Here is a 13417-nt window from a genome sequence, read left to right as displayed (position 1 = left end):
TTGCTCATGGCACATTGCCACAAGAAAGACAAATAAAAGATCTTAAGAATCAGTGCTGAAATCATGTCTTGAATAAAAAAATCTTGAAATGCTTCTGTTGCTAAAAACGTGGACAGCTTTTGTAAGAGGAACAGAAAAATTTCAATATGTATCAAGCATTGTTCATATTCATTAGTCAACAGCAATTTAGTGGCACTGTTTTGCAAAAAGATCCGTTACCCAAATGTCACCCTGTAGCAGCAGGATGTCTGAGATACCCTCAGACTTGTAGCAGCATCTCTTTCAGTTAAGAAAATAACTGGAGGAAAAAAGGGGGAGAAATCCACTGCCTGCAATTATTTTCAGGATGTGAACCTGAAAACCGTTTTTCATGTGTTTTTCCTGTGGCAGCCCACGGTTTTCCCGCAGGGAAGGGGGCACCCGCCACAGCCACGTGCTGCGCTGCACCCCAGCACCCTCTGTTAGGCTCAGGGTGCAGCCGGTCACTGTCTGTGTAAAGGCTCGGTTATGTCCCCTCACTTGCTTTACTTTGGTCTTCATATACACGTGCTGCCCTTGGAATAAGGTCCTGAACCAAGGCATAACCTCAAAGTACGGCCTGTACGCCCCTCAGGCTGTACCAGAGCTAGGACAAGGCTGGGCTTTGCAGGAGCGCGGTGTCCCGCTCCCGCGGTGAGCCCGACCCCGGGGGCGCAGCCGAAGGGCGGGTGGCCCCGCCTGGGCGCGGCGGGCTCCCCGCAGGGGGCCTGGGACCGCCCGCGACGGGCGGCTGCCGGGGGGCACCGGCGCTCCGCGCCGTGCGGCGGGCCCAAGCGCCGGAGCGCAGAGGCACGGGGGGGAGGGGCGGGGCGGCAGCGCGGCAGGGCGGGCAGGGGGGGCAGGGCAGGCCGGCCCGCCCGCCTCGGGGCTGTGGCCGTGAGGGGCCGCCCGGGCCCGCCCGCCCGGCCAATGGGAGCGGCGGTTGTTAGCGGGCCGGGAGGTGGCGGCGTTGCCACAGCAGCCGCGGGACCGCAGCCGGTGGTCGGGGCGCGCCATGGAGGGGCTGGAAGGTGAGAGGCAGCGGTGGGGCGGCCCCTGCCTTCCCCGGGGGTAACCGGCGGGGCCCGGGGGCGAGCCGGACCGCGCCGCGCCTTTGTGCTGCGGCGGGGGCGTGCTTGGGCGGTGGCGGCGGTGGGAGCCGGGGCCCGGGCGCCGCCTTCCCCGTTCTCGGAGCCCCCTGAGGCGGCGCGGCGACCTCGCCTCGCTCGGCGGCCGGGAGTGCGGGGAGGCGCCGGGGATGAGGCTGGGGCGCCGCGGGAGGCGGCAGCGTGCTTTTGGGGCGGCGAACAAAGGCGGGCGGCGGCGGGCCCGGGCGCGGCGCCCGGCGGGCTGGGGGCGCGGGGCGGGCGGGGGCGCAGGGCCGGGCCGGCTGCGCTTTGTCTGGGGCGCTGCCGCCGAGCCACGGGGCTGTCGCCGTTCGCCGGCCCCTTCCTGCCGCGGCCGGGCGGGGAGCCCGCTCGGTGATCCGCCGCTGGCCGGGAGTGCCGTGCGCGGGGGACGGCGTCGAGTGGTGCGGGCATCTTTGCCAGGCGCCCTTCTTTGGCAAGCAGACGGCTAAGGTGGGTGTTAGCATACGCTTATAATGCTAGGGAAGCGTTCAGTGCAGCGAAGGCCAGGCAGCGTTTGGCGACAGAGTACTTGCAACTTCATGCGATGCCGGTCGTTTGAACGAAGACATTGCTCTCCATAGTATCCGTCGTCGTAGCATAGATACCAGCTTGGAGTCTATGAAGTTACAGCTTGCTATCTGAACATTTCTACAGGCCTGTCATTACTGTGTTTTGCAAGCTGCTTTAACCATATTTCTTCAGAAAAAATACAGGCCTTTGTATCACAAAACAGTCATTGTCTTCCGTGGGCTGCTTTGCTAGAGGTAACTCAGTGCTTAAATAGGAGCAAGCACAAACCAGCCTTTGTTCGTTCTCCCTTCTAGTACCGTTGGAGAGCAGAAATAATTCTCCCTGATTACCTTCTGTCTATTAGTCATTTTACAGTCATCAGACACTGTGCTTATGCCTAGTGACTTCATCGGGACTATCAATTTGGACGTGACTTGGCATTAAAATCCTGAGAGGTTCTCTTTTTGATTTACTTGTTATGCTTTGCAGACTATTAATGGCCTTTAAATTTTGAAAGGTAGTGTCCGCAGGTTATGAAATAATTTTTCAACAGGCAGTCCAACTGTCATGACAGTCCTGTGAAAATCATACACTGCCTGTCCAGAAGGGGAAAATTTGCTTTAATTTTGGCTAAGCTATGTATTTGATTGCAGTTGGGACTGCATATCATCTGCAACCGATCTATCAATTGATTTGGCTGTGAGCTAGTTTACCAAGGCCAGCTATATCAAATGTGTGTAGCTAACCTTCATAGTAGAGGGTGGGAAGAAAGTAGATCTTCAGATAACAGCAAAAGCCTGAAAAAACATGTAATTTTTGCAGTAGAATTCATCCAGCTTCTGACTTTGCAGGAAATGGTTTGCATTTTGTTTGTAATTTAGTACGTGCTGGAAGTGGTGGGAGGAAGAACTGCTAAATCATAGGTGAAATCTCATGTTTACTCTGTGAACCATTTCTTGAAAGTACTTCAAAAGCTAGAGCTTATCAAAGCATTTTTCCATTACGTGAAATGTTCTTTCTGAAAACCTGAGACTAGTTTGAGAATAGCACCGGTCATAAGCCATTTCTAAAACTTAAGATGTCTCTGCATTGTGAACACCCATTTCCCACACTGTTGTCTTGCATTCTTGAATACTAAAGTTTAGGAAACTGAAGAATATAGCATTTTGCGTCTTTGTGGATCACTTTGTGGGTTTTTTTTTTCTTTCTCTAAACAAGTTGCCACAACATAAAATACGTCCTTTTTTTTTGCTTCAAATATTTTGAAGCAAGTAATTTTGCTTTTATTTGCAGTTTTTCAGTTTAAGCTGTCTCTCTTGATGCCCGTTAGGTTAGGCTCAGGTAAAGTTTCTGTGGAAAGGTGGCCCAAAGACAGGAACAATGTAGGCCTAACCAGTAACAGTAGTGAATTATTTTGTTGAGTATGAGGCTTTTTTCCAGTCATTGCTCCACCAGCAACTTGGAAGAATGTTACTGGTTGCCATTTTAGATTAAGTTCAGAAGCACAGTTGCACAGTCATATCCATCTCATCCCACGTGGAATTATGGGCTGCTTCTGAAATCTGGTTCAGCCTGCTCCCTCTCTATATTAGTGCTTAGCAAAATAATGTCCCAGAAATGATTTGTACAGCTGGTCCTGGCAGTTTTGTGCGTGAGTGACATGATTATGGTGCAGGGCAGGACTTTGACTTTTGGCAGTGGTCTGCTGATGTGTTTTTATAACTGTGAAAGATCCCCTCAGGCTTAAGATGCTTGGCCTGGACTTTCAACCCTCAGAAGCTGGTGCTTTACTTTTCTGAAGCTCGGCTTGTACATGCAAGGTCAGTTTTATTTCTGTTTATTTAAGCATGCTATTAATAAGAAAGAACTCTACCCAGTTTATAATGATTCTTTCCATAATGTGGAGAGCTGACTGTGTGTGAGTTGGCTTGTGGAGCTGCATTAGTGATGTTTAAAAAGTTAAATAATATTTGCAGCATTGCAGTTATATTTTCTCACTATGCATGGGTTTAAATATTCAGTGAAATGGCAAGGTAGGTTTCTGTGTGATTTAAAAGTTTTTTCTAAAATTCACTTTTGTTGTTTTTTTTAAAGTCTGTTCCTTTATTATTAGTGTTTCAGTATTGTTATATTACTAGATTGATACTGAAAGTAAAATTTGTAACTTTAATTCCTTTTATAAAACTTTAGTGCACATTACAAGTGACAAATTTGATGTTAAATCTAAGGTCACTAGCTCAGTTTTTGTTACTTTGCACCCTGTGTGCTGTTCGGCTGTTTTTCAAATTTCATTTAATTTACTGGTGAAAATACTTAAAGCAATAGACTGCCTGAAAACGTAGTGATCTCTAAGGTGAGTTTAGAAACCTGTTCCTGAGTAGCCCACCATGTGTTGAATCTCAAGGACTATTTTTGATGGGTTAACATGTGCTTGTTGCTTTCAGTGCTGGATGGCAAGTGAAAAGCCGTCACATGGGCAGGCATGTTTGTGGCTCTCTGTTTTGCTTGAAGGAGATGGAGGAGGAGATCTAAGCACTGGATTCCTGACTACATTTAAGCTGGAGCCGTCCAGTGGTGGCATTTGATCTGCTTCTGTCCAGACTGTTGTTTTTTCTGGGAGGATACCGGCAACAGCTGCTTGAGCTGACTAAATAATGCTTCCCACGCTTGTTCACAACCCATCCCAGCAGGCTTGGACTGCTGTGCTGCCTAAGGAGTAAAGGGCAGAGGGGCAGCTGTGTATGAGGGCAGAAGTCCAGTGCTCTGCAGTAGGTAATGGCAGTGCTTACCAAGCCCCAGTGTTCTCCTTCAGCCTGAGCTTTACCAGCCAGGAAAGGCTGGTTGTGGTTGGAAGGGGATGGGTGGCTGCTTGCTCAGGAAATAGCCTGCAGTCTCAAACCCAGAGCTTTTCCTTGCAGATGCCAAGTAGGGACTACTGTGATTAAGCATTTAGACTATGAGCAGCCTGGATGTGCCCTCGAGGTTTCATAAGAATAAGGCTTGCTGTATAGCATTTTCTGCTCAGAGCTGTGCTGTAATAGCATTTGTCCCCGGATCCTTCACTGTCACTAATAATTTCTGAGACACCCCACTCCACCCCAAACAGTGCAGGCATTGTAGTTTGGGGTTTTATGTTAGTAATGTGAGTGTTGAAAGTGAGTGCTTATGCTCATTTTGACAGAATTTCTGCATAAAATAATCCCTAGTCTTATTTTTTTCCCCTAATAATGTAGCAAATTATTTCTGTTTTGAAAACAAAAAATATTAATGTGTGTCTTCCTTTCCCTTTAGTGTTCATCTTTGTCTTGCCTCACTGGATGCATGCAGCAGCCTCCTTACTTTGGCAGCCATTTTCTTAAGCTCCTTTTGAGGGAGGCTCCTACCTTTTAGGAACATGTCAGCTTTTTATTTTTAATGTATCTTGTCTGTCCAGCAGAAGGAAGAATTAATTTTATGGTACTTTTCTTAAACCAGCAAGTTGGAAACTATTAAAGATTGAAATGAACAACTACTATTAATGTATTTTCTTTTTAAGGAGTTGTTTGTCTCTGGTAGCCTTTAAAACATAATGATAAATACGACTTTGCATTGGACTGCTGTGTTTCACTAGGCATATTTGCACGTCTGTTAAGTGGTCCGATTTTGACATTTATTACACTGCATAATTGTGGTCAATGTATTTTCTGTTTCTAAGGCAATTATGTTTTTACTTTCTGATTAATGTTTTTGCTTCAGCAAAGAATTTGAAATTAAATGTTTTACTTAAGGAAAAATTTTGAAAGCTAAGTTTAGCCTGATAGAAGTGTGCTATCAGAATGTATTTCACCTTTAAAAGAGTGGAAGTAATACGTATCAACAGGGATTTGAGTGTTTCAGATTAGTTTCTTCAGCGTTTTAGAACGAATAGATTTTACACCGTTTTCTATATCTTTTTGTAGAATTCTTGAATTTTTAACTTTAATTGTAGTCACTAGATTGTTCTAGTAATTTAATCCAATTGTTTGAATATAGTGGGAAGATGAATCTACTGTATCTGCGCACACATACATGATGTGGTTATCAAAAGCACTTGTTGCATTTTTGGTAAAATCTAGTTCCAGGAGTATGCTCAACAGTTGACTGGAGCGGGTGAGGAGTGAGGTTACTTTTTAAAGAAATCCTAGGGCCGGCAGGCAAACTAGGAATCAATATATTATGCATGAAGTTTATTATAAAAGTTGTTGTTAACACATTATTTTATTGTTAACCAAGTAATGTTCTGATAAACAAGCAGACTTAGATTGGGATTGCTCTGTGCAATTACATTTGAGTATTAAAGTATGTAACTCCAGAACTGCTTTGGGGGTCATGGGTGCAAAGCAGTCTTGGTTCAAAGCTAGTCTTTGCTTGACAGCCTGCCTGCAGTCATCATGGTGCTTGTAGCCTAGTGCGGGAGAACAGTGACTTTGTGATGATAAAGCAGGATTGTGTAACATGTACATAGATTTTGCAGGTCACATGCTTTCTAGTGGCTTCAGGGCTTCAGTTGATCTTAAAGGTCGTTAATAGAAGACCAGATAATGTATCTGGAAGTCAGATCGATCAAATAGTGCTGCTTATTTGCCTTTGGTTTTGTTGTGTTTCCGTACACATTACAGGGGAAGCTCTCGTAGATCTTTCTGGATAATTGTTGTGATTGAGTGCCTCTCTAAAATGCCTGTACATTAACATGCACAGTATGGGAACAAATGGGAGAAATTGGAGGCCTGAATGCAGTTGCAGGGCTAGGATCTTACTGGGATTGTGCGTAGGTGGTAGGGCAGCTCGCAGGACTGCAGTCTTGTGGTCGAATACAGGCTCTTCAGGAAGAGCCAGCTGGATGGCAAGGGGAAGGTTGCCCTTTATGTGGGAGAGCAGTGAGAATGCATGGGGCTTTTCTGTGGAGCCACCTGCAAGCTTATGGATCAGGGTTATCAGGCAGACCAGCGTGGGAAACGTCATGGGTGTCTGCTACAAGCCACCTGATCAAGAAAAAGATGTGGCCTCCTTCACATAATTGGAAGGAGCCTCATATTCACAGGCCCTGGTCTTCATGAGAGACAGCTTTGTGATGCCTGCTGGAGAGACAAATCAGCAAGGTACAAGTAATCTAGGAGCTTCTGGTATGCACTGATGACAAATTCCTGACCCAGCTGATTGAGGAGCTGACTGGGGAGGCACCCCAGCTGCACTTCATAATGTGAAGGTACGGGGCAGCCTTACCTGCAGTGACCTGCAGATGATTGAATTCAGGATCCTGAGAGGAGGGAGCTGAGCAAATAGCAGAATCTCAACCCTGGACTTCAGGAGAGTAGGCTTGGACTTGTTCAGGGATCTGCTTGGAAGAATCCCATGAGATATGGCCCCAGAGAGGAGTCTAGGAGAGCTGGTTATTTTTAGGGATATATAATGTGACATTGGCATGTTTTCACATTAAAAGTTACACTTCATATGAGGAAGGGAGGAAAGGACAGTTACAGAAAAGGTGAGCACACCATCATGCATGCGAGTTGTGTGTATGCTGCTATATGCAACCATTTTGGACTGCAATGCAATTAATTTCTCAGTCACAAAAAACCCCTTCTCAGAATCCTTGTCCAGTTTGTCACTTTGAGTCAATGGGGTGCTCCTTGATATGTTATTTTCAAGTAAGTAATGCCATACTCACCATCATCAGACTCATGTTTAGCGCAATAACAGTAATTTTGACAAATACAATGCACTTGCTGAAGAGCTGATATAAAAGCATGCAGAGTTACTACGAAAATCTTAAGCTTTTTAGCTTGAAGGAATGGAAGTTATGCTGCTTTTTGTTATGTTTTGGAAGCAGAAGTGACAGATTTATGCAAGATTAGACTGCATTGTCAATACAGAAGAGAATTCTTGAGGCTTTCCTCTAAAATCAGGGATGGATAGATAAAAGTAGATTGGTTTGCTGTTTGTTACATAATTGTGAATAACTTCACTGCATAAAAATATCAAAGCATATGAATGGTTGAATACTAGGAGACAGAGCTTACTATAATTTCATCTTCCTTTCTCTTAATTCTTCCTGCAAACTGCTGAATATCATAGGTGAGAAGGGATTTGCTTGGTGGGATAAATCATGCATGTCATCAATTATTAAGCAGAATTTACGGAAGTATGGCAAGTACTGCCTGTTGTTAAGCAGTATGGTGTGTTTGTGTGACTTTCATTTGCATTTCAGAATTCCTTTCAGCAAAATAATGAAAACTTGCAAAAGTTGCACTCTTATTGGTATATGCTTTTCTACTTTTGTACATTCATATTTTTATTCTATTATTTAGAGCTCTTTAAAATTGCACTTTAAAAATTGATTCTCTAAATGGTATTTGGCTGTCCAAAGTAGTGTTCCCTTACCTATGTCACCACATCAGTATCATTTTTAGGTGGCTCTTGTTTGTAGTATTTGTTATTAGTCTTTTCAGACTATTGTTAATGTGTTGATTAAAAAATATAACCCAGTCATTACCAATTAGTGGATGTATGTTGGAGACTGACAGTCCTCAAAGAGCTAGATGCTGTGCCTTGATGATAACAGATTCCAATTAATATGGGGAATGCAGTGCATTTTTTTTTTTAATGAAGTATATGGAACTCTTAAGTGGAAAATGTCTTGCTTTTAGAGATGGCAGGGGAGTTATACTAAAAGAAGTAAATAAAATTTTGCAGAAGAATTTGGCAAGCACTCTTCAAGTATTAACGTTCAGCAGCTGCAGATTACTTGCTGGTTTCAAATAGATGCCCAGACTCAAGACTGGAAATCGTACCAGAGTGTTTCTGCAAGTTTGAATTCAGTGAAGCTTGATGGTTTTGATTATCACAGTTTTCTGGCCCAAGTCATTTAGTACTGCCACTGCTGCAGATAAATAAAAGGTTTAGAAGGGCAGGGTTTACAACATGACAAAATACTGTTACTGGAGACTTCAGTGCAGTCTTCTTTGAAGCATTCTGTACTTGATATCAAGTGAAGACACATACTAGAGCATACAAAGCTCTGCAAAAGAGAAAACTATAATAAACCTTTAGTTAATAGATCTTCAGTAATACTAAAGACCTGCTCCTTCTAGGTGTGGAGTCTTTACACAGCTGCTTAATTTGTAAACGTGACAGCAAGAGGTAGCATTATGCCTGTGACTGTCGGGTTGAACTTGTATGTATTGATGGGTCCACATGTTGTACTGAGAAAGGTAATCTGAACTGACAGCTTGCGCTTTCCTCTGTAAATCAGTTGCTGTATTTGAACATGAGAGGAGAGAAAGGTTGTTCCCTGGACATTTAGGTTTCAAGGAAGTCTATAAGAGTATTGAAAATACCATGCTAGATCTGAGGGACTGACTGTACAGCTATGTTGTCAGACCTTAAGGTCAACCCAAACTTCAGAGCTAAATTCCAAAGTCAGAAAGTGTGGGTAACTGGACAGTGACAGTATTGTAAAGGAATGTGTTCAGTAACTTAGGTGTAGGTAGAAAAAATTATTTGTAAGGTGGTTGTACTCTGGAAGTAGCGGGAGGAGGAAGAGCTGTGACATGGTTTAGAAACACAAGGGATGAGATTATTGTAGTGCTGCTAATAAAACTTCCAATCTAGTTATTTAATGCAGATACCCAGCATTGTACTAAGCTGAACCCTGTGTGTTCATTTGAGACTTTGTTTTGGTCAGAAAGTAGGAGAATAGGGTGTGACACTGTATATCATAGTTTTGGCATCACTTCAACTGAAATACTACCTTTTCCTTTGGTATTCACATAGCCATTTTCAACATAGTTCTCTTTTCCCTAAGTGTGTTTAGATTAGATAAACTAATAATTATGTCTGTCCTTTTCCAAGTTAATTATGTTCATTTATGTTTAATACAAGCATGTAAACTGCTGGTGATTAGTGGTATTAAAGATAGTAAAAGGAAGAAGTGTAGCTGCTGGATCTTGGGTTGTCTGTGGTTGTATAACCAAAATTATGGTAATCCCTGCATTGTTGCTAGATTTAAAGAAGACTGAAGAAAATTACAGTGACACCATTTTACTACGAATTTGTATTCTCAGACTAATTTGCCAAGAAAATCCTTCTGTTTCTTGATTTAAGTGCTCCCTTTTTTTAACCTCCCCCCCCCCACCCCCCCCGCCCCCTGCCAATACATCCCAATTTAACAACCATTTCTGGTAACTTTTTTTTGTTCAGGAAAAAAAATTCAGTCAGTCCATGACTGACTGCTTTAGATATCATGTATGAATGCCTTTAAAACCAACAAACAAAAACCCAACCCAACCAAAAAATACCCCAAACTAAAACTAGCTCTTTTGCAACTTTCACAATTTTATTCCCATGTTTTATTTTTAAATTAATAGATTTCATGTTGATGATACTACTAACCCTTCTGTAAGAGAAGACTCATGGGCTCCTAGAGAGGAATGTTAAGGTTTTGTGGTTTGGTTTTGTTTTGGTGTTGGTTTTGGTTTGGGGTTTGTTTGTTTTTACTTTAAAAGTGAGGGAAGTTGGAGGAATGCTTAAGAAACTGAAGGAATAAGTGTGCAAATCTAAAGGACTGTAGGCTTCTCATTTTCAACAAAACTTAAGGAACTTTCGTTTTTTGAAATAACTTCCTTTTGTGTTTTGCGTCACTGATTTGTGTTATGGGGGGAGGAGGTGCTGGCAGTAGGAATAGCTCTTGGCAAATGTGATTAAGTACCTGCCATCAGCAAAGGAGGGTAGGAATGCTGTAAGAAAATCCAGCTCTGTAACCGTAGCTGCAATGAGTGCTAATGGGCGTCGGTATGTTATGCGTAAATACTGCTTGACCAGGTGAGCATCTATCAAGTCTACTTAATGGTGAATTTAAACACAAGCCCGAATTCCAGAGTTCAATGGACAGAAGGAAATGGTGGAAAACGTAGCTTTTCTTTTACTAAGGCAGTTATTTGAAAGAATTCTTCTCTCAGCTAAATCCTAAATCTGATACTATACACCTTATTTCAAGATCACTAGTTCAGATTCATTTCAGCTAATTTCTTGAAGATGCAAACAGTGCCATTTTGTATTTCCATGAAATACCTCTCTCGCTTGTTTCTGTGAAGCTGTGGGTTATATTAGAATTATGTGATAAAAGGAAGTTAAACTCTTTAGCAGAAGTTGAGTTTGCAGTGATGTCTGCTAGCATATTAAGAGTGCTGAGAGCACTAAAGAATGAAGTAATGAAACAAACAAAATACATCTGTGTATACCTTGTATTTTTTAGTGGGAGAATTGAGAAAATCTTTCAACCATTGCTGCAAACCCTAGAGGAAAATGTTGAGGGCAGGTTCTAGCCATCTAAGTGATGTATGAACAGTATGGGTGTTACTACCTGTGATGAATATTATATTCAGGTTTGTGGGTTTAAGAAAACAGATCTATGGAAAAATTTTGAGACATGGTTGTTTAAAGTAGAGATTGAAAAAAGACAGTTAACAATAAAAATAAGTTCCTAGTCAATGTTGATAATATGCAAGTATCATTCAGGTGCAAGGATAGAAGAAAAACAAGATTTATCTGCACATTTTCTATTTTTCCTACTTCCCCCTACTTGTGTACATCTAAACTCACATATGTTTAGATGACACCAAAGGAAGATGATTACAGCTTCAGTTGTAAAACTCAGTTACTGTCAGTATGGTCCTGCTAGGCTGTGACAAGGGCCTGTTCATGTCTATGTGGAAAAGGTATATAAACTAAAGATTTGAACATAAATATTTTAAACTGCAAAACATTTTTCATACTATTTGTGATTTTTAAAATGGATTGTGCTCTGTAGTATATTCATACAATTAATACCTTATATGTAGTTACATACTGATGATGAGTTTCATTCAAGTAATTGAAAAGGCAGAAATAGACCTAATGGTTACATATTGGTGCTAGAAATCTCACCTAACTTTAATCTTTATATTTGGGAAAGAAGGTTTTCAATGCGAAACATGGCTGCCTGAATCTACATTTGTTTGCCATGAAACATTTTGTTAAATTGCCCATTTTTTTCAGGACTGGTCCTACAGTTAATTGACAAGTTGTATGTTTAGATGGAAAATTGTTTTCCACTGGGGAACTGGGAACAAAAACTGATCAAATCATTGAACATCACTGTGTTCATAAATTTGTTAAAGCCATTAGTTTGCCTAAAATAGAAGTCAACTCAAAGTCTGTTTGGTTTACCTTCATATAAATAGAGGGAGATGTATTCTCTGCAATAGTCTGAGTATAGAGAAAGCAACTAGTAAGTCTCAAAACTTAACCCAAACTTAATGCCTCTTTATTGATATGTATGTGATAATAAAAATATCCCTCTGGTACATTACTAAATATACTAGATGCCTGTTACTGGGAAACCTGGAGTGGAGTTTTTAATCTCTGCTATGACTGCGTTGCATAATGTGTACTATATGAATATATTTGCTTGGATACTTTGATTTGTTGGTCTTTTATCTCGTTCTGTGAATCTTTTGTATATAACATTTACAGTTGTGTTACCAATGCTTGAATATCAGCAACATCATAAATGCTTCTGTAAACTGTCAGTAATAATCCAAATAAAATATATAGCAAAAATAGCATTAAAGAGTTTTTCTTTACAAGAGAAAGTAGAATAGTTTAACTTAGTAGAGAAAAATAAGTGATGGCACATGACATATGTTTGATACTGTAACAGGTGATTCTCTTCTAAAGACACAGAAATACCCACTAAATATTCTTGGTCTGTGTTTGGGCTGTCATGGTGACTTGCAGTGAAACTGCCATTTGCATGTTGATTTACAGGCATCCTTTCAAAGGTGCAGAGTTTCACGTTTTCAGTTATCAGAGTTGATGGTGACATGTTGCTGGGCCTGACTGCTTCCAAAAGTACATAAGGACTTGTGCATCTTCTCCTTTCTCATCTGCATAGTCTCTGCACAGTTCAAAGAATGTATACTTTTACAGTAAAAACTTATTGAAAAATATATGAGGTTAGCAATCTAGGAATAAATTTTTATCATGAATTTCAGTAAATTTTCATAATGAAGTATGGGTTTGTGGTGTGTGTTTTGATTTTGTTTTGTTTTTTTTTTTTTTTAAGGTGAGCTTACAGTGCAAACTGGAGATCTGTTGCCATGTAGGATTTGTGGAAGGACTTTCTTTCCAGCAGCACTGGTAAGTGGTATGAGCACCATTGGCTTTTGGATCAGATAAGTTGATATGAGAGTTAAGCAATGGTCATTACAGCTAAAAAAAAGTAGATATAGATGCTTAGGTGTTAGTGGGACTTTTTGTGTGGGTTTTTTTTCCCCCAGGTAATTATTGATTCCAGTTGTCTCAGTTTTAAGCTCCTTTGAAGGAGGTTAATTTTATTGCATCATCCCATCACTTTCTGAAAATACATCCTTCTAAAAGCATCTTCTCTATGGTCACAAATTCATTCCTTGCCTCTGCAGATGTAACTTCTGGTATTATGCAGTCTCAGCTAGTAAATGAAGTGTTTTGTTAGCCATCTTCAAAATACTGTCTTCTCTGATCTTAATAGAAATTGCTCCCTCCTTAAACATGTGTATGGATTTCAGACACCTCTGATTTGTCTTGCCACTCAATGCAAATGCAGCCTACCTAGCATCAGCGGTTTTATTTGTAAGAAGCAAATACAGATGCCTTCTATTTTTCTTCTTCATTGCCCAAGATTTTGTGACCATGTGTATGCATTTGTAAATTCCTGTAGTTCC

The 13417-nt window shown here is 41.6% G+C and overlaps 1 protein-coding gene across 2 annotated transcripts in view; it reads left to right on the top strand.

Moving 5' to 3' along the window:
- Positions 1-821: 821 nt before the first annotated feature.
- The window catches only part of ZC2HC1A (zinc finger C2HC-type containing 1A), a 35805-nt gene continuing 23209 nt past the window's right edge, over positions 822-13417 (top strand). The window contains exons 1-2 of one of the 2 annotated variants that reach the window (XM_080381347.1): positions 822-1049; positions 12781-12854. In XM_080381347.1, the coding sequence (XP_080237473.1) occupies positions 1034-1049; positions 12781-12854 (90 nt within the window). In that variant the 5' untranslated portion in view covers positions 822-1033. The remainder of the gene's footprint in view (positions 1050-12780; positions 12855-13417) is intronic. The other variant, XM_080381348.1, reaches the window with a different exon arrangement.

Source organism: Falco punctatus (genome assembly GCF_963210335.1).
Source record: "Falco punctatus genome assembly, chromosome: 3".
Classification (NCBI taxonomy): Eukaryota; Metazoa; Chordata; class Aves; order Falconiformes; family Falconidae; genus Falco; species Falco punctatus.
Note: the sequence above shows the minus strand (reverse complement) of the source record. Positions and strands in the feature narration are given on the sequence as shown.